Source organism: Astatotilapia calliptera, chromosome 6 (genome assembly GCF_900246225.1).
Source record: "Astatotilapia calliptera chromosome 6, fAstCal1.2, whole genome shotgun sequence".
NCBI classification, from domain to species: Eukaryota; Metazoa; Chordata; class Actinopteri; order Cichliformes; family Cichlidae; genus Astatotilapia; species Astatotilapia calliptera.
In genome coordinates, this window is record NC_039307.1 from 1,498,466 (window position 1) to 1,518,020 (window position 19,555).

At 42.0% G+C, this 19,555-nt stretch overlaps 4 protein-coding genes across 4 annotated transcripts; 2 read left to right on the forward strand and 2 right to left on the reverse strand.

Annotated features, from left to right (window-relative positions):
* The first annotated feature begins 1,112 nt into the window (after positions 1 to 1,112).
* On the forward strand, positions 1,113 to 2,967 carry LOC113023546 (uncharacterized). The gene is made up of 2 exons (XM_026169629.1): positions 1,113 to 2,026; positions 2,542 to 2,967. Exons 1-2 carry the CDS (start codon positions 1,199 to 1,201, stop codon positions 2,866 to 2,868), a joined length of 1,155 nt encoding a protein of 384 aa, XP_026025414.1. The 5' UTR covers positions 1,113 to 1,198; the 3' UTR covers positions 2,869 to 2,967.
* Positions 2,968 to 4,939: 1,972 nt separating this feature from the next.
* On the reverse strand, positions 4,940 to 6,688 carry LOC113023547 (uncharacterized). Its single transcript, XM_026169630.1, has 2 exons — positions 6,514 to 6,688; positions 4,940 to 5,830 (listed from the first exon to the last, which is right to left on the reverse strand). Exons 1-2 carry the CDS (start codon positions 6,667 to 6,669, stop codon positions 4,940 to 4,942), a joined length of 1,047 nt encoding a protein of 348 aa, XP_026025415.1. The 5' UTR covers positions 6,670 to 6,688.
* A 1,192-nt stretch (positions 6,689 to 7,880) lies between these two features.
* On the reverse strand, positions 7,881 to 13,392 carry LOC113023545 (uncharacterized). The gene is made up of 2 exons (XM_026169627.1): positions 10,386 to 13,392; positions 7,881 to 8,338 (listed from the first exon to the last, which is right to left on the reverse strand). The coding sequence occupies exon 1, from the start codon at positions 12,925 to 12,927 to the stop codon at positions 10,903 to 10,905; it is 2,025 nt and encodes a 674-aa protein (XP_026025412.1). The 5' UTR covers positions 12,928 to 13,392; the 3' UTR covers positions 7,881 to 8,338; positions 10,386 to 10,902.
* Positions 13,393 to 15,110: 1,718 nt separating this feature from the next.
* LOC113023355 (scavenger receptor cysteine-rich type 1 protein M130-like) lies at positions 15,111 to 19,230 on the forward strand. Its single transcript, XM_026169369.1, has 6 exons — positions 15,111 to 15,213; positions 15,881 to 15,976; positions 16,063 to 16,365; positions 17,388 to 17,720; positions 18,129 to 18,452; positions 19,043 to 19,230. Exons 1-6 carry the CDS (start codon positions 15,111 to 15,113, stop codon positions 19,054 to 19,056), a joined length of 1,173 nt encoding a protein of 390 aa, XP_026025154.1. The 3' UTR covers positions 19,057 to 19,230.
* Positions 19,231 to 19,555: the final 325 nt, after the last annotated feature.

Genomic DNA, 19,555 nt, shown 5'->3' on the forward strand with positions numbered 1-19,555 from the left:
CTGGTCAAAAATGACTCCAAGGTTCCTCACAGTGTTACTGGAGGCCAAAGTAATGCCATCCAGAGTAAGAATCTGCTTAGATACTAAGCTTTTCAGGGCCGAGTACAATAACCTCAGTCTGATCTGAATTAAGAAGCAGAAAGTTAGCGGCCATCCAGGTCTTTATGTCTTTAAGCTGTTAGCTGTTTGACAACTACTCTTTCAAGGATGTTTGATATAAAGGAAGGTTGGAGATCGGCCTGTAATTAGCTAAGACTGCTGGGTCTAGAGATGCTTTTTGAGTAAAGGTTTAACTACAGCCAGCTTGAAGGCCTGTGGTACATAGCTGATTATTAGAGATAGGTTGATCATATTTAAGATCGAAGAATTAATTAATGGCAGGACTTCTTTGAGCAGTTTTGTAGGAATGGGGTCTAAAAGACACGTTGATGTTTGGAGGAAGTAATTATTGAAGTTAACTCAGAAAGATCAATTAGAGAAAAAGAGTCTAACTTAACATCAATGGTACTGAAAGTAGCTGTAGATAATATTACATCTGTGGGGGGATTATCAATCAATTTTATACATATTTTTATACAGCCTCTATGGATCTTGTACTCAGAGCTTGTACATAGCCCCAAGTGCGATAGGAGAAGGATCGTTGAGTGCGAGAGGAACTGACCTGAAAAATAGGATCATGGCCAAGCTTGAAACCTGGATCCCCCGTAGCCGGTTACCAAGATTACGTGAAGTTCCCTCAGAAGGTCTGCTAGATGATGTTAATGCAGCACTACGGACCACGACCTACAACCACGATTACCGACACTAACAAGCTGATCTACAATACGGCAGCAGTGATCTACGGAAGCGTAGAGCTGCCACCCAGGCAAAAGAAAAATACAAGTGTATCACGTTATAACGTGAAAGGTTTATTGTTCTAACAAGATACTTTTCCTGTTTGTACAATATACTATCATGTTTGTACAATATACTTTTCACGTTTGAACAACATAATATCACGTTATTACAATAGACATAATTATCACGTTCGTACAATATAAATATTATATTGTACGAACGTGATAATTATATTGTTTGAACAATAAAGTTTTCATGTTATAACATATATTTTATTGTTCGAGCATGATATATTGCCGTAAAGATACGGAAGTGTAAAACATAGTGAAGTGGGTGACAGTGCAGATCAGAGTGCGAGAAAATGGCTCGTTTATTGGAATTAATTAAGTTCTATTTTATGCTTGGATTTAGGCATGGGGAGATTTTGCTGTTATTGAGCAGTTTGGACAGTATTGTGATAAGCATGCGGACACTTAGAAGAAACCTAAAACGCATGGGACTGTACAGGAGAAAGAATGAGTCCGATCCGATTGAGGTGGCACGATTTCTTATTGATCAACTGGAGGGACATGGGAGGCTCCATGGATACAAACTACATCACCTGAACTGCATTCAGGCAGGTTATGTTGTCACGCAGAGTACTGTGAGACATTTACTGAAATATCTTGACCCTTACGGTGTTGAGCAACGACGCAGAAATCGCCTAATGCGACGCACGTATGTAAATCCTGGACCAAATTTCATGTGGCATGTTGACTCCTATGACAAACTGAAGCCTTTTGGAATCTGTATAAATGGAGCTATTGGTGGGTTTTCGAGAGTTATGATTTGGCTTCATGCCTATTCAACAAACAATGATCCCAAAGTCATTGCTGGATATTTCATAGCAGAAGTTGAAAAGAGGATGGGAACACCTGCTAGGATTCGCTCTGATTTGGGAACAGAAAATGTCATAATGGCCGAGATGCAACGATTCTTGCGCTGGACTATGGATCCGAATGTCAGAAACTGTTTTATTACTGGATCCAGCAATCACAATCAGCGTATTGAAGGCTGGTGGGCCTTTCTGAGACGACATCATGCTCAGCACTGGATAAATCGTCTCCAGGAACTAAAAGACCATGACTGCTTTTCTGGATGTTTTTTGGACAAGCAGCTCATATTGTTTACGTGCCTGAACGTCATCGAGGTATGTAACCATGTTTATATTCTTTTAATGAGTCATTGTGTGTGTGTGTGTGTGTGTGTGTGTGTGTGTGTGTGTGTGTGTGTGTTAGAGAGAAAGAGAGACACGGAGAGAGAATAAAAAGTTTGCTTTAACACCTACCATGCACCATCCCTATTATCACTCCGTTGAGGATATGAAAAAAAATGCATATTTCACTGGCCAGAAACATAAAATGTCTAAAACAATTCACGTTTAATAATTACTTAAAATTTTCCAAAGTATCACGTGTCTACCACTGTTATTCTTGTTGTTGAGTATTTTTGATAAACTCTGTTTTTCCGACTGTCATTGTGTGGTGCTTTTGATTGATTGATTGATTGATTGATTGTTTGATTGATTGATCGTACTTTATTCATCCCGAGGGAAATTGGGTTAAGGCTGCCAGCCGTGCCAGCGCCGTTTTGGGTAACATGTTGAGCCAAGAGAAATGTGTTCTTTTACTGATATGAGATTTTTTAATTTTTAATATTGAATAGGAAGAGCTGCAGCAAGTTGCACATATGTGGAACACCCACATAATACGCAGAAGCAGAAATGCAGTTGCTCCAAGTGGACGTCCGATTCTCATGTACACCATCCCTCATCTCTTTGGAGGACAGGATCATCTGAAAGAGGTTTCTTGGGAGGCAGTGGATGCTTTTAAGCAAGAATGTCAACAGAGAGGACCTTATACCTGTGATGAAACCGTTTTCAGCTTGTGTTGCCTTATAATGTCAGAGAACTTCTTACTTCCACCAAGCACAGCAGATGAATCCATTGAACTGTATCTCTTCCTGAGAGCCTATATACTGAAGGACTTATAAACCTAAATATAATTGGGCTTTGGGAATTTTTACGCATATATTTTTGGGTACAATGTTTTATTTGTGCAATAAACAACAGAAAAGACAATCATTATTATTTTGTTTGGATTTTCGGTTCAAGATAGTAGCAAGCAAGCATGTCTAAATATATTTAACCAAATCTGCGTACTCCAACCTTTTGGCATTTCCAATTATTTTTTAACGGAATTTCTACTATATCTGATTTCTGTTTTAAGACTGTCAAAAAAACATTTTTTAAACTGCTGATCCTATACATTATCATTCATGAAATATTGTTTTCAATTTTACTGAACACATTGTGCAACTGCTATTCATCCACGAACAGTTTCTTGTAAACTGGTAAATGTACAAATTCTGCATTATTTAATAATTAACAAATAGTGTTAGATGTTAACCTCCCTTTTATTTGTGTTCAAGGAGAAGAAAACACGGACTCTTGATAAACACTACAAAACTTAACTTATGTGCCAATTTTCTGTCTTTTATTCCAGTCAACTATTGCATCAAACACATTGCCTTCCTATTGCCTATGTTCTAAACAAATGACTGGTGGAAAGGTAAAAAAAATATACTTGAAAATAATTGAATTGAATTATTACTAAACAAAACATCCCCTCTATAGCAGACATTTTGTATCCTACAAAACTGCACCACAGACCTGTGGAAAAGGACCTTGACACATGATAAGAACTAATAATAAGCATAGTTCACCACTTGCTGCTAACCATATGAACTTATTAAACATAATTAGTTAACATTTAAACTAGTAAAACTTTTAAGTATGAAAATTTAAACTGAAATTTACATTTTTCATGGTGGAAACAAATTGATGTTATCCACAATTTTTGAAAATAAATTCAAATATGAAATAAAACACTTCCCTGAATTTTAAGCTCTTTCTTTTTTTATACAATGATGTGTTCCCTGTTTGTGGGTTTAACAAACTTTAGAGCTTCATAGCCAGTCATTGTTAGTGCAAACCTTTCATTCTTTGGTTTAAACATGATGGACTTTAATCAAGCTATGCTGAACTCATAAGAGCTTTTAGCAGCCAAAACATTGTCCAGTTCATTTCGTAGTTCTGGGTAGGACGTGTATGTCCATGGTAGTTCCAGAAGAGGGCCGCATGTGTGTGCCACAGGTCGTCGTGCCAGTCCATCCACAGGCGTGAACAGTACCTCAACCTTGTCAACACAGATGACATCTGACCCAGTAAGAAACCTGAACATCCTTCTGAGCCCTGTATCGTCAAGTCCTCTGATGTACTGGTGCAGAAATCTGAAGCTCTGCTTCTCTGCTTGAGTGGTGGGAGAGGCAGTAAGCAACTTCAAAAGCTTTCTCGTTGTTGGCTTTTTATCCTCATACATTTGTAGGACATCTTGTGGGCTTTGAAAAGCTTCTTTTAGGAAGTAGCTTGCAACTAAGGACATTTTCTCTGCGGCATATGCTGGTTTTTGGATTAATTGTTTGTGTGCGACTTTCAGAAGAAGGCCTTTTAAGTTCTCTTTGGTTGGAAGCACTGATACATCCAGGCGATCCATGAGATCCAGCACTTCATCCCTGTCTTCATCTGAAAGATCTTCTTTTAGTGCCCTTGTTATCAGATCCCTATCTGATTGACTTAGGTAAAAGAGAAGACTTTCAAACAGCAGATCATCTGATACTTGATTCTCACCGAAGATGAGTGCCACTGTGAAAACAGGAGCAAGGCGACAAGGGAAATATCCATGGTCTTGAAATCCCTTCAGTAAAATTCTACCCATGGATTTCCACTCTTCTTCCTGCCATTTAGGAGACAGTGATGGCACTCTGAACTCCTCTCCTTCAGCTGTGTTGTCCACAAACTCTGACCAAAATGCAGCATACACATCTCTTGATACGCCATCTGCGTCAGCTCCTTTTTCATCAATGTAGGTGTATTTTAGAGGGTGTATGAGGAGTGTTGGATCTTTGAACTGGCTGATCATCTCCTCCAGAATAGTAACCCTGTGAAGTTTGATGGTAACACAGACAACATCATATGATCCTGCAGAGCTTATTGCTTCATTGCTTATAGATGTATCTGGACTACTGACTGCTGTGTTTGTTGGAGGAAGTGTAATGATGTGATGACCAGATCATCTTCCTCAAACTGCAGGAATGGTTCATCTATTACAGTGTCATCAAGTTGACAAGGCAGAGGCTCTCCAAGGTAGGGTCCAATCATTACCTCAGATGTGTCTAATAATACATCTTCATCAGCATTCCTAGATTCTGATGATGAGATCACCACAGTGTGAGAAGCTTCTTCATCTCTTTGATGTGAGTCAGTCAGTTGTGTAACATTGTTTACATGTGTTTTCCCTCTATCATAAACTTCTTCATCATCTTCATCATTGGAAAATCTTCTTGTGCACAAGTAAAATCTCAACATTCCCATTTTAAGTGCTGAATAGAGTTCTCCAACTGTGACATCTTCATCAAATACGGCCTCTTCCTGATAGTCTAATATGTCATGACTGAACACTTCCCATCTTCCAAATTTGCTTTTTCCACTTGGAAAGAAAAGATCTTTAGCATACTGTAATATGTCAGCTTTTTTGGAGTCTTTGGGCACATCAAAGGTCCTTGTTCCTCCTCCTCTGCGCTTTCTCACTTGCTTACCTTCATGGATCCACCCTAACTCAATTTTTCGAGTCTTTTTCTCAGCCCATTTGTTGTTTTTTGCATATGTTCTTTTTCTCTTAGAAACAAATGCCTCCTCATGATCAGGTTTCTTCTCATTTTCATTGATTCCCATCTTTTCCTTCAATTTTTCGAGCAATGAGTTTTTTCTTGATTCCTTAGTACTTGCACCACTGTTTTCCAAGCAGAACCGTCTGGCAGCTATCCAGTCACCATATGTTGGGATGTAATCAGACAGGGTCTTGTCATCCATGAAATCAATCACTGTGGCATCAATCTGTAATAACAGGGATATTTATTACTATACAGAAGTACAAGGTATACCTGCTGCCACACCACATGAGGTACCTCACTAAAAAAATGTATGTAAATTTCACATGTGTTTTGATAATTGTCTGTTATTATTTTAGTGGCAGCCATCAATATTTAGCATTTATTCTTTTCCTCTCTCTATGGCAGCAACATTAATGAGATTCTCTAACATGTTATTAATAGAAATATTACAGTATATACAACGCCCACCTTTGAAAAAGTAAATTAGTATTCACGTATCTTTCAGTTGCACAGAGCACAAAGGGTTGAACTCACTGTTTTTTTTTAATTGAAGACAAATATCAATATAAACACAGTTTAATTCATTTGTTTTTAGATAAACAAGGAAACATTGTGCATCACATAATATAGCGATATATTTAAGAAACCTGGAATCTGCATACGGGTTAAGTAGTAACATGTGGTCATACAACGACCCAGTTTTATACAGCGGGTTAATTTGTTTTACATTCTCCATTCCATATTAAAGATCCACACCAATGCAGCCTACCGTTACGTCCTTACGCAGTCAAAGCGAGAGAAGCGAAAACCGCTGTGGTTGCTAACTTAGCAATATGTCACATTTTTAGACGCTGTAACTTCGTAAAAAGCGAGTTTTACAAGTTTCCCCCTCAAGAGTGCACTTACGTGTTCTTGTAGCATTCGTAAGAGACAGTCCTCAGGTACACCACGATTCCGAAGAAATCTCAGAAGTGGGCTATCAGTGTTTGTGTCCATGTTGAAAGCAGGGCATTCAAAGTTAAGTGCCAGTTCTGACGAGCGTGCACTCTCCACAACTACCATGGATTTGGGTTTCCGAATGCAACACGTTTTACGTTCTTACAATAAAAAATGTTATTGTAATGGTATTTTTTTTTACGTTTGTACAATATATGATCACGTTCGTACAATATAATATTTATATTGTACGAACGTGATAATTATGTATATTGTAATAACGTGATATTATGTTGTTCAAACGTGAAAAGTATATTGTACAAACATGATAGTATATTGTTAGAACAATAAACCTTTCACGTTATAACGTGATACACTTGTATTTTTCTTTTGCCTGGGTGGCAGCTCTACGCTTCCGTAGTGATCAGTGAGATGCTTGGCTACAAGTTGAACAGCGACAAGGGGCAGTACCCTCCATGGAGAAGGAGGCTAGAGGGCAAGATCAAAGTAGCACGGAGGGAGGTTAGCCAACTAACGGAGTTGCAGAAAGGTGCGACAAATAAGGTGCCTAAGAAATACAGCAAGCTGTCCATACCTGATGAAGGAAACGGTTTCCAGGGCCTAATCCGTGGATCGACTTCCTTCGAGGCGTGGACGTCTATCAGCAGAGAATGTACCTTAGTCTGTAACACAGTCAAATATATTCTCAAGTAATATTCAAGCATGCCATTCAGCGTGTTAGTACGAGCTCGGGAGAACAAGAAAACAGAGACTGCTTTAGATTGTCTTCCCAAATTGACTCAACTTTATTCACAAGTACAACAGTTTATATAGAGGGTAAAATTCATGAGACAGCAGATTATCAGTTTAAACCAGTACAGACCAAGATAAGGCAGCGTCTTCCTGCCCTTGGGTGAAGAAGCATCCTTTGTGTAGTTTATTAGTTCAGCTACAATTGTGATTATCTCAGCGACATATTTTCAAGGCACAAAACAAAGAGTTCTTTCATTAGTGAATTCTGAAACAAACCATCTGGCCTTCAACAGGCGTCTCCTAAGAGATTAAGAAACTAATGTAGCTGAGGGAGTGATCTCTGTGGTATTTCAACCTTGTACCAGCCTGTGATTCTCACACATCAATTCTTGGGTCAAAGAGAAAAATAACTAAAACAAAGGGGCCTTATTGAATGACAGAGTTTTCCTGCATAATGTCACTATAAAACAATATCCAGTAAATGCTCCCATGGTACTAAAATACCTAACAGTTCCCCTCTTTTATTATTTTTAAAAATAATAACTCAAATAGAAAGGAAAAATCACAAATGTAATAAGATAATATAAAAAGCAAATCATAAAATGTAATAGTTCACAACCTAATGTTCAATATACACATCAGGAACATCATTGGTAACATCTGGCACATCCTCAGGATCAATTTGTGCTAATTGCAAATACATTGAAGTAGCTGTACTGGTAGCTATATGGGTTATCATTGAGCGTACACAGGGTATCACACAACAGGCAATAATCATCAAAAACAAAATAATACATGCTACAACTGTTACAAAGGCTACAATTAGTTCCTTCCATTTTCTAAATAGTCTGGGAGTGCGACAAGTGGCAGCTGTAAAGGCAAAGATAATACTTCCTTTCTGGGTGGTTGCTGTGAGGCAGCAGCTGCTTTCGCGGTTACGTCTGCAAGAGCATTTCCCACTGCTTCGTCTGTGTCAGCCGTGCTGTGCCCCTTCGTTTTAACAACTGCAATTGCCGATGGCAGCTGTATAGCCTGCAAAAGTCTTTGAACAAGATCAGAATTAGCGATCGATTTTCCATCAGCAGATGTGAAGCCTCTCTGTCTCCACAATGTGCCAAAGTCATGCACCACACCGAATGCATAACGGCTATCAGTGTAAATTGTTACCCGCTTATCCACATGTAACTCACAGGTGCGTATTAAAGCCATGAGCTCTGCTTTTTGTGCTGAGTGAAATGGTAATGAGTGAGCCTCTAGTATGATGTCAGGCAATGTGACCACTGAATAGCCACAAAGAAATGAGTTGTCATTTGGTTTTGAACAGGACCCGTCCACATAAACAATGACTGAGTCTGGTATTGGTGTCTGCTCTAAGTCTGGGCGTGGTGCTGTGGATTCCTGTATACGTGTCATACAATCATGATCGTCAGGGTCGTCTGAACCATCCTGTCGGTCAGAGGAACACAGCATACGAATGAGTAAGTGTGCTGGCGAATTGGGTGTGCTGCTTGCTTTTATAGTGAGATTTGCTGTTGAAGTCAGTGTAGCTTCATAACCTGAGCGACGTTGTGCGGTCATATGTTGTGTAGTTATGTTTGCTAGAATGGTCGTGACCTGGTGATTGGTGTGTAGAATAGTGTCATGTGAGAGTGTGAGCTTCTCGCAGTCCCTTATCATGATAGAGCAAGCTGCTACTGCTCTCAGGCAGGCCGGCATCCCCTGAACTACTGCTGGCAGCACCTTTGAGTAGAAAGCTACTGGACGGTAGCCACAGCCATGCTCTTGGGCCAATACACCTGCACAGGTTGTGCCGTTCTCTGTGACGTACAGGTGGAACGGTAAGTGGTAGTCAGGCAGACCCAAACAAGGGGCGGAGGTCAGCACTCCCTGTAATGCATTGAAAGAGGCAGTCATTTCTGTGGACCACAGTATTCGAGGAGGCTTGTCTTTTTTGCAGCATTCACGCAGAATGTGGTCATGAAAAGAACAGTCTGGTATCCACTGTCTGCAATAGTTCACCATGCCTAGGAAAGACAACATTTCCTTCTGTGTAGTGGGCCGAGGGACAGAGGTCACAGCTTTGACCCTGTTTGTAGTCATAGAACGTTGTCCGTGAGACAGTGTAAATCCCAAATATTGAACAGAAGTCTGACAGTACTGCATTTTCTTTGCTGATGCTTTGTGGCCAGTCTGTTGGAGGTGCTGGAGTAGCATGTGTGTGGCAGTTTGACATAGTTTTTCACTTTCAGCACAGAGGAGGAGGTCATCTACATACTGGATCAGAGTACAGCCCTCTGGAGGAGTGAAGCCGTCCAGGGTAGCACGTACCACCATTGAGAAAGCCGCAGGGCTGTCTACCATGCCTTGGGGTAAGCGAGTCCATGTGTACTGCTTATCTCTATGTGTAAAAGCAAATATCGGCTGTGTGTCTTTATGCACAGGCACTGAGAAAAAGGCGGAGCACAAATCCACCACAGTAAAATGTGTGGCTGTTGCTGGAATAGATGTCAGTATGCTGGGAACATCTGGGACAAGAGGTGGCAGAGGCATAATGACTGCATTAATTTGCCTTAAGTCTTGTGTGAAACGCCATACGCCAGGTTTGTTAGGCTTTGGCACAGGATTGACAGGAGTGTTATATGGAGATACTGTGGGCTTTATTACTCCAGCTGTCAATAAATCTCCTATGATGATGTCTAAGGCTGCGGCTTTTTCAGCGGAAATGGGATATTGCTTGACATATACCGGCTTGTTGTTTTTCAGCTGAGCATGATAAGGTGTACAGTCGATAAATCCTACATCATTCTCACCTCTTGACCATAATGTCATGTTTTGATATTCAGCTGGCAATGTGACAGCAAAGATAGTACAGTGTATGGGGTAGGTTAGATCTATGTGTCGACATGGTGCAGTAATGTCATAGCCTATGTCTGAGTTATGTGACAAAACCACTGTTTGGCCTTCACTGGTGTGAGCAGTTATCATGTTGTTGAACAGTGTGAGAGAAACAAATATGTGGCTTCCAGGCATGGGGTTACCTGGTAGTGGTGTCTGTACACGTGTTTGGCACAGTGTGTGACGTGGGGTACCAGTCAGATGGATATTGAGTTCATTCTCTGCTGAGGCGTCCAGCTGACACAGAGGCTGTTCCTTCTCCATGGTGTCGGTGCATAGGGCAGAGAAAACATAGCTGTTATCAGTGTCTGCAAACATTTCACCCTTTGTGTTAAATGAAATACACAAGTTCATTTTTGCCATTAAATCTCTGCCTAATAGATTCACAGGCGAGTTTGGAATAATTATGAATGGATGATATGTAATTTCGTCTGGTTTTGGGCCCCAGCGTGTTTTTAGAGAATGAGTTTTGGGGCATTGCACTAGAGTTCCGTTTATTCCCATGGTGTTGATGCACACAGAGGAAACAGGCCCACTATAGAATTTTCCAGACAGTGAACTTTTAGTGGCTCCACTGTCAACTAAAAAGGAATAAGTCTTTTCACCTATCTCTATATCTAACATGGGCAAGCCTTCTGTGTTACGGGACAATTGCAAATGCAGCATCGTGTGTAGTGCTTCACACTGTCCCTCATCGTCACCTGGGCCTCCCTATTGTCGGTCCAGTCTTTCGTTATCATATGGGTGGGGATTAAAATGTGGATTATAAGGTTGCTCCCTAAGTGCAAAAGGGCCATTATTTTGATGTGGTTCCTGTCTGCGTTGCCAGTTACCTTGTCTGTAAGAGCTCTGCTGACGCCTAGTGGCAGGAGCTGGTCCTGTGTTCTGTGGTTGAGATCTACCTGCTGCTGATTTGCATTCCCTTCTCCAGTGTCCTATTATTCCACAATAAAAACATACGTCTCCACTCCTATCTCTCCTTCTGAAATCTCCCTGCTGCGCTTGTTGAGGGGGCGGGGCCCCTGCATACATCATTTTTTCACTTTCCTCTGAGCCTTCAACATCAAAGTTCAACAACATCTTAACATTTTTAGCCTTCGTGCTGTTGGGGAAAAGATCTGCACCAGCTTTTGTTTTGACAAGTGTGATAAAGTTCTTTATTTTCATGTCATAGAGATTATCAGTGGCAGTCAGCTTCAATAGTTGTGAACATTCTGGATGAATATTGTTTAAGAATGTTGTTATGAAAATCTGATCATTTCCTCCTTCAGGCATGCATGCCTCATTAGTCCAGCAGTGTGTGAAACGTTTCATAAACACTAGAATGGATTCATCTGGCTTTTGCTTACACATGGTTACTGCATTTAAATCAATTTTATCTCTAGACATTGTGAGCAGAAATCTCTTTAGATTTTGAAAAAAGGCTGTGATTTTGTCATCATTTATCCACAAAAACGAGGTGGTGTTGGCTGCTTGGTCATTTTTAGGGTCTAGTTCCTCTACTTCTTCAATAAGCTGAGATTCAGTCACACCTGGGATTCGTTGACATAATATATATCTATAGTCAGGCCCACCCAAGTGGTGGTATCTGGTACTTCTCTGTAATGCAGAAACAAAGGCTGTAGGATTTTGTAGAGGATCGGGAAGTTCTTTAATGGTTGCTGCTAACTCTGAAATTTTAGGGGGTTGAATGCAACACATGTCCCCTATTATCATGAACGGGAGGGAGGTGCTGACGTCATTAAATTGTGATCCCTGCTTTTCTTTATAACGGGTGTTTTTGTGGGGGCCCTCTTGAGTTTTTTTTTCCTCTTTTTTCTGCTTTAAGTAGTTCCTTATTAAATTTCTGGTGTTAGTTATTGCTTTTGGCACAGTCAAACCATTCGCTACTCTAGTGTGGCGCTGAACATGATTATCTATGATAGAAACGGCTTCCTGCAGTTCGGCTTCCGTACGTTCAGTTAAAGGATCTTTCATGATTTCCTCACACTCTGCCATTAACTGTTTTGTTTGCTTTTTATGTTCCTGTAACTCTCTTTCTCGTTCAGTGTATTCTCGTTCCTGTCTTTGATCTAGGTTAAACCAGTCATCTTCTTCTGATTTAGGTGTCATTTCAGTGCCTTCCTCACTCTTTTGGGATTCTGCTGTTAAATCAGGATATACGCGCTGGTGACGTGCAGCCGCCGCAGCAGCTATTAATTCTGTTTTTTCATCATAAGGCGGCGGAGCCGTAGGTTGAACGGATGGGCATATAAGGCTAGTTTTTTCTGCAGTGGATTTACTAGAGCCTACACTGGCTTGATTTAAAGCATTTACGTCTGGCTCGGGTCCTTTTTTCCATAGTGGTAGCATGCGATTGGTCACATCACGACATTCTATCATATATTTTTTACAGGACTTTTTAATCAGCCTACTTTCCTTATCACAAATAGTATTTAACATTTCTACTGACCTGTTTTCTGGCGATAATCGTTCGGGATAGGGCTCCGGAAATACATTAGGATGCATTAAAGTTATAGTTCTTAAGTTCGAGATGAAATCAGTCACGTAAGCACTTCCGCATGTTCTGGATACAAAATCATGGAAGTCTTCATTGATTCGCGAGCGTGGGTTAAACGTAACCGGAAGTGGGAGTCGTACTGAGCCGCTATTTTTATATTTTATTTTTTTCGGTTTTACAGTTAATTTTGATTTTTTATCGGACCCGTCTAAGGTCTTTGAATTATTCTGACCCATGGTCAGTGATTTCCAGAGGGGTTTAGACGCTTTGAAGGATTTAAGTTAGTTTTTATTTTTGCTGTGGCACACCTGAGGTTACTTGATTTTTTGCTAGCAATTTTATCTTTTTAGTGAGCAACTTCTCACTTTTTAACGAGCAACTTCTCGTTTTATGACCCCAGGCAACTTCCTGTGTCCTTTCTGCTGGTGAGCAACTTCTTAGTTTATGACAACAGGCAACTTCCTGTGTCCTTTCTGCTTTTATTTTACAAAACAACAGGCAACTTCCTGTGTTTCTATGTGGGCCACTAAATAAGGCTCCTCAGTGTATCCCACTTGTTACTATGTGGGCCACTGAAGAAGGCCTCGTCAGCGTATCCCGTTTCTATGTGGATCACTGAGAAAGGCATAACACAGTCTTATAAAATAAAAGACGAGTGCCTACCTTCGTCAGGATCCCACTTCTGACACCAAAATTGAAGGAAACGGCTTCCAGGGCCTAATCCGTGGATCGGCTTCCTCCGAGGCGTGGACGTCTATCAGCAGAGAATGTACCTTAGTCTGTAACACAGTCAAATATATTCTCAAGTAATATTCAAGCATGCCATTCAGCGTGTTAGTACGAGCTCGGGAGCAGCTTGGGAGAACAAGAAAACAGAGACTGCTTCAGGTTGTCTTCCCAAATTGACTCAACTTTATTCACAAGTACAACAGTTTATATAGAGGGTAAAATTCATGAGACAGCAGATTATCAGTTTAAACCAGTACAGACCAAGATAAGGCAGCGTCTTCCTGCCCTTGGGTGAAGAAGCATCCTTTGTGTAGTTTATTAGTTCAGCTACAATTGTGATTATCTCAGCGACATATTTTCAAGGCACAAAACAAAGAGTTCTTTCATTAGTGAAATCTGAAACAAACCATTTGGCCTTCAACAGGCGTCTAAAAGATTAAGAAACTAATGTAGCTGAGGGAGTGATCTCTGTGGTATTTCAACCTTGTACCAGCCTGTGATTCTCACACATCAATTCTTGGGTCAAAGAGAAAAATAACTAAAACAAAGGGGCCTTATTGAATGACAGAGTTTTCCTGCATAATGTCACTATAAAACAATATCCAGTAAATGCTACCATGGTACTAAAATACCTAACACCTGAGGCCTTGGAAACTGCCAAGCAAAGACTCACAGCCTTGGCCAGCCGCTTGAGGAAGTACACCAGAGAGATAGAAGGCAGGAGAATAAACCAGCCGTTCTCCACAGAACCAGCAAAGGTTAATTATCCAGACAACTCACTTTTCCAGCTTTGTCCTTTATGACTGGAGCAAGGACATTACACAGCACTGAGTCTGGTAGCATGGCATGAATCATAAAGCCAATGAAACAGAGCGCTAGAAGAGGAGCTAGCCTTAAACTAGCGTGTTTTAATGTTCTGCAGTGATGTGATCTAAACAATAAGCTTTACTCTCAATAACCTATGAACGGCTTCATCTACTTCATGTGTTTTTACACTTGTTTCATCGCTCATGTCAGAATCGTCCTCATATGGTTCACCTTTCATACAGTTAAGCAATGCACTGTAATGCTGTCTCCACTTTACTATAATGTTATCTGCTCCAGTTGATGGCAGAGATGGTTTATTATGGGTAATTTTTCTGTAATGAAAATGTTATTTGTGAAGTTCATGAAGTCATTACTAGTTAATGTTAAAGGGATGGTTGGCTCACAGAGCTCTGACTGTTTGTCAGCCTGGCTACAGAGCTGAAGAGAAACCCGGGGTTGTTCTTATTGTCTTCAATCAGTGATGAATAGTAAGATGTTCTGGCTTTGTGGAGGGCTTTCTTATAAAGCAGCAAACTATTTCTGCTTTAAACACAGATACCTCCTCGACTGCTGATACGTAACATCCCGATAAACTCATCTTACTCAACACTAATAAGCACACGGCAGACAACATGTTTGAGAACAACACTGTGAAGAGATATAGAAATGTTTTGTACGGCTGCTACGACGGGGAAATTACAGACCACAGCTGTTTCTGTATCAGGCTGTAAACATGTTTACCATATGAACTATGAACTATGATCATGAAGCATTGACCATTCAAAGCAAACACTGCTGTGTTTAAAGCAGAGCACTCACGCTGTATTTGCAGAGTGAGCCAACAAACCTGAGTGTTGGTGCAGGTCTGTGAAGTCAGAGCAACATGAGAGTGCAGAGCTGGGTCTTCACGTGGTCTTCACTTGTGTTTTATTGTGTGCTGATGCTGAGTTGGGCTCTAAGGTCGGCAGGAGCACATTTTTCCACAGGTGAGTACCCTTTCACTTTAAAGCTGAATAAACACGTCTCCCAGCTGCAATTCTTCCATCGTGACGTTTTCTCTTCGGCTGTCATTTGTTCTTCTGTTTGTCACTAAGCTGAGCTACAGTCTGCAAAAACTGCAGGCAGAAGTAAATTCATTTCACCTTCCTCTTTGTTTCTGATGCACAGTCAGAAAAACTAAACCGAGGGAGTTTTCCAGCTCTGGGATAAATTAAGTTCATCTATCGTCCACAGTTAAAGAGCTTTATTTGGAAAGTATGCTGGAGGGCAAACACTCCTGACTCCCTCGCACTTTCTGTGCTGTTGTTATGTAGCAGTACTTTTGCATCTTCATGCTCTCTGTGCACCACAGTCACAGGACGGCCGATCTGATTAAAAGCTGAACAAGCCTGTCAGTGGGTCAGTGTTTGCGACAGCAGTCTGTTAATCATTGAACACAAACACTTTAAACTCCATCACAGTCGCTAAACTCAATAGATTCTGTACTCAGCGCAGCGTGCACAGTAAATAAAAAAGCATCTTTATTTTAAAAACGGGAGCATTCACTCGGTTTACACGATGTAGGACAAAACGTAGAAACCATTCAAAATAGCCGCTGGCGTTGAGAAGAGCGAGCTAGAACAATCAAACACCAACATTTCTGATAAAGTTAAGCTCGAGTTGGTGCACAGCGGCTAGATTTCTACAAACCTCTGTCAGCATGGAGGCGCTGTGCAGCCCTCTCAGGCTGCTGGAAGGTTGAAATATTCGGTGAGTTTTACTTCCAGCAGCAGTCATCGTGTCCTCCTGCAGTGTCGCAGCACGTCTGATTCTTGTTGCCGATGATTTCGTTGCAGCGTCCAATGATGTGAGGTTGGTTGGCCACGGGAACCGTTGTGCCGGCGAGCTGAGGTTCGAGCACGAGGCAGAGTGGAGAAAGCTGAGCAAACAGCGCACCTGGAGCCTGAAGGAGGCCGCCGTGGCGTGCAGACAGCTCGACTGCGGCTCTGCTGTTTCAGTCCAAAACGTCAGGCACCGGCCCAAAGTTCTGCACGTCTGGAACTTTTATTCGGACTGTGACGGCTCTGAGCGAGCGCTCACGGACTGCGGAACGGTGAGGAAGGGCCACTCAGATTTCACCACTCAGGTGATCTGCTCAGGTGAGAACAGCACGGCATTCGTTGTACAGTGAGCTGAGGGTCAGTTCAGCTGCAGGTGCGATGGACGGATTTTATTCACAAAGGTCAAAGGTCTGAGACCGCCAGCAAAGGTTCCTCTCTATGGTCTTACCAGTTTTCTTTTGATTAAATGTGTTTTTACATTATAGTACAGAGAGTAGGCCAGACAGTGGGAGGCAGTGACACAGGAAGTCACACAAAGGTGTGGGCGGAGTTTAACCCATCCTCCAGCAGTAGTCTTCATCAGTGGCCACCAGGGGGCGACTCATCCAGCTGTAAAAAGAATTATACGTTTTTTTTTTTTTTTTTTTTTTTTTTTTTTTTTTTTTTTTATTGACAAAGCACAAAATACAAATACAAAATAGGAAATACAATGTCAGGGGATTCGTATAAAAAAGCATATAAAAAGCATCTGTGAATCATGACCTCAGTAAACACTTTGCTGATGAGGTCAGGAGGTCACGCCTCACGCTGTGATTGTCGAGTTACCTTCACACGATGCCGCCCGTTGTTTCGCCACATAACTGCATAACATTGATGTCAAAGCAGCAAGATGGCCAAAAGCTGGTGAGAATGCTTCAAGTGTTTCATGTAGTTTGTGGGTTTCATCCTGCAGCATTTACATGTCATGATCAGAGGTTAAGGCGGCTGCAGTCTCATTGAATTATCGCAGCAGACGCAGAATAAGACGGGTTTTTACTGGTGTTAAATCCAGTAAAGTTAACCTCAAAGCTCACGTCTGCAGGATTAATCTTTATTACTCATTCTATCCACCCACAATGTTTCTGCTCAGAAGGGAAACTCACACAAATACATAAGTAATAAGGTGGTAATAACACCTCTTTCAGTCACATTAGCCCCGCCCCTCCCTAATAAAGGTTTTGCACCATCAGCTCATAAATCTGATCCAATAACTTGAAACCCGACGCGTCTTTGTTTTCTACGACACAGTTCGAGTGTTTAAAGCGTGTGCGCTCATCTGGTGTATGATGATGTCATTACAGACGTCCTGCCTGCTCCTGACATCAGTTTCTACACTGACGGCAGTGAGACTTCTCCAATTGGGAACCAAACGCAGGGCGTGGTGAGGAAGGGTTACTCTTTCAGCATCAGCTGCTCTGTGGAGCCACAATACTATGGCGGCAACTTTATCCTCAGCATCACCGGCGCCCACCAAAACCGCAGCTTGACCCAAGCAGCGTTGAATCACGTGGCCAGCTTCTGGTTCAGAGCTGCCAATCAAACACACGAGGGGACCTACAGCTGCGTCTATCACAACACTGTCTTCAGCCACAGCTTCTCATCTGAGGGCGGGAGGCTCTCGCTCACTGTCAAAGGTACGACAAAGACACTGGCTGGATGGCCGTGGCTACTTCAGCTCACCTCTCACCCCCTTACCCACCCAGTTACTTGTCACGCAGTTTATGGTGTTGTGATGCGAATATGTGTGTGCTCTCTGTGCAGAGGAGGTTTGTGTTTGTTTTGTTCTCGTGCTGATCTCCCATAAGGTCACCAGCATGACTACAGGTCTTTTTTTCCACATGTAGCTCAAAACCTTACAAAAACATGTTTTTTAGAGTTTTTACATTTTAGTAAAATATTTTGTTCATATTTAAAACACAATTTTAAACGCCACCTCTCTCCCTCGTCTCTGTCAGCGTCTCTTCTTCCTCGTGGCGTTGGTCAGGTGTAACTGCAGAGTGGATTTTGGCCCCTCCTCATTTTGACGTGTCTGTCTCTAACAGATGATTCAGATGTGATTTTGGACGATGGCGTGCTCAGAGCCAGAGAGGACTCCGCTGCCTGTGCTGGGAGGCTTCTCATCCACAACGGGAACGAAACCAAACCGGTGAGCGCAGAGTCCACAGTCTGGGACCTGAACCACGCGGGCATAGTGTGCAGACAGCTGGGCTGCGACATCGCTGTTTCCACCGAAGCCGTCAACCTTCCCAACAAAATGCCGATGTGGCGTTTTTTCTCTGACTGCCTTGGAAGAGAGTCTGCGCTGATGGAGTGCGGAGCTGTAAATCCACGGCTTTCCTCCTCGGTCATTCAGGTGAACTGTGCAGGTGAGATGTTTGAAGCGGTTTGCTGTGGGTGTCGTCTGCTCGTTTAGTTTCCTGGTAAATGATGTACTCGTGGCACGACTCAGTCCTGCCTGACAGCTGTGGATCACTTTCACACATCAACGTCAAACAACATTTGAATGAAGTTTAGGATGTTTTTTGTAGAGCAGCACACAACAGGAAGTCGTCAGCTTCAGATTCACTGACATCATCCTGAGTTCAGACATTTCCCCCTGATCTGTTGGGAAGTCTGGGATAAACTATCCGAGCGAGGGTGCAAACGAGGGTGCTTCTCCAAAGTTCTCAGCCGAGGGTCTGAAAACTTCTGTAAACTTCACATTTGATCATTTTCAATTTTAAGATACTTTGAAAATTTCCTGCATCGTTACAAGAAAGCATCACATTTCATTTTCCTGACATCTGATGCATTCTGGCTCAACGTAGACTGTAACCCCCCCACACAGCAGCGTTTTCATTTCACCCATTAATGCGCTCCACCTGTCAGACCTGAAGCCCACCTACGTCACAGACATGGACACAGATGTGGTTCCACATCAGACTGAAACTCTTCTCTGTTTTGCCGTCTTCATCAGGGCGCCGCGGGTGAGAACCGAGGACACAACGCTGGACCAGACAATCGACCGCAGAGGCGCCGACAGACGGACGGAGTATTCTGGGTCATGGCTCAAACTCTGGGTTTAATAAGGAGAAATATCCGCCCTCTAAGTTGCCAATAAAAAGCGCTCATGATAAAAAATAAAAAAAGACTTATTTTTTGGTATTTAATGAATTTGGTATTTAAATTATATAAACTGAGTCAGAGGTACTGGGCTGGATCCAGAAACCCGTCCTCGACAATTTTACAAAAAAACAGATTATGATCAGAGTCCGCTCATGAAGTGCTCCTCCCCCAAGTTTGTCCTATGGGCGTTTGCCAGAGACCTGATTGGTCAGTCGGCATTGGGCCTGTTTGTTGGTTTCTTATCTAAAACCCTGATGAGAGGTGACTGACGTGGGGAAACCTGATAAGAGGTGACTGACGTGGCTTTCTGTGAGGGAACCTCACAGAAAGCCCCACACTCTGTGACCTTCGTATGATTTACCTG

What these genes read in the sequence shown, in the direction of transcription:
- LOC113023546 (XM_026169629.1), top strand. Translation starts at nt 1,199, where the DNA reads ATGGCTCGTTTATTGGAATTAATTAAGTTCTATTTTATGCTTGGATTT. An exon ending in CGTGCCTGAACGTCATCGAG is followed by an intron (nt 2,027 to 2,541) that starts GTATGTAACCAT and finishes AATATTGAATAG; the next exon opens with GAAGAGCTGCAGCAAGTTGC.
- LOC113023547 (XM_026169630.1), bottom strand. Translation starts at nt 6,669, where the DNA reads ATGGTAGTTGTGGAGAGTGCACGCTCGTCAGAACTGGCACTTAACTTT. An exon ending in TACGAATGCTACAAGAACAC is followed by an intron (nt 5,831 to 6,513) that starts GTAAGTGCACTC and finishes CTGTTATTACAG; the next exon opens with ATTGATGCCACAGTGATTGA.
- LOC113023545 (XM_026169627.1), bottom strand. Translation starts at nt 12,927, where the DNA reads ATGGGTCAGAATAATTCAAAGACCTTAGACGGGTCCGATAAAAAATCA.
- LOC113023355 (XM_026169369.1), top strand. Translation starts at nt 15,111, where the DNA reads ATGAGAGTGCAGAGCTGGGTCTTCACGTGGTCTTCACTTGTGTTTTAT. An exon ending in CTGGAAGGTTGAAATATTCG is followed by an intron (nt 15,977 to 16,062) that starts GTGAGTTTTACT and finishes ATTTCGTTGCAG; the next exon opens with CGTCCAATGATGTGAGGTTG. An exon ending in GCTCTCGCTCACTGTCAAAG is followed by an intron (nt 17,721 to 18,128) that starts GTACGACAAAGA and finishes TGTCTCTAACAG; the next exon opens with ATGATTCAGATGTGATTTTG.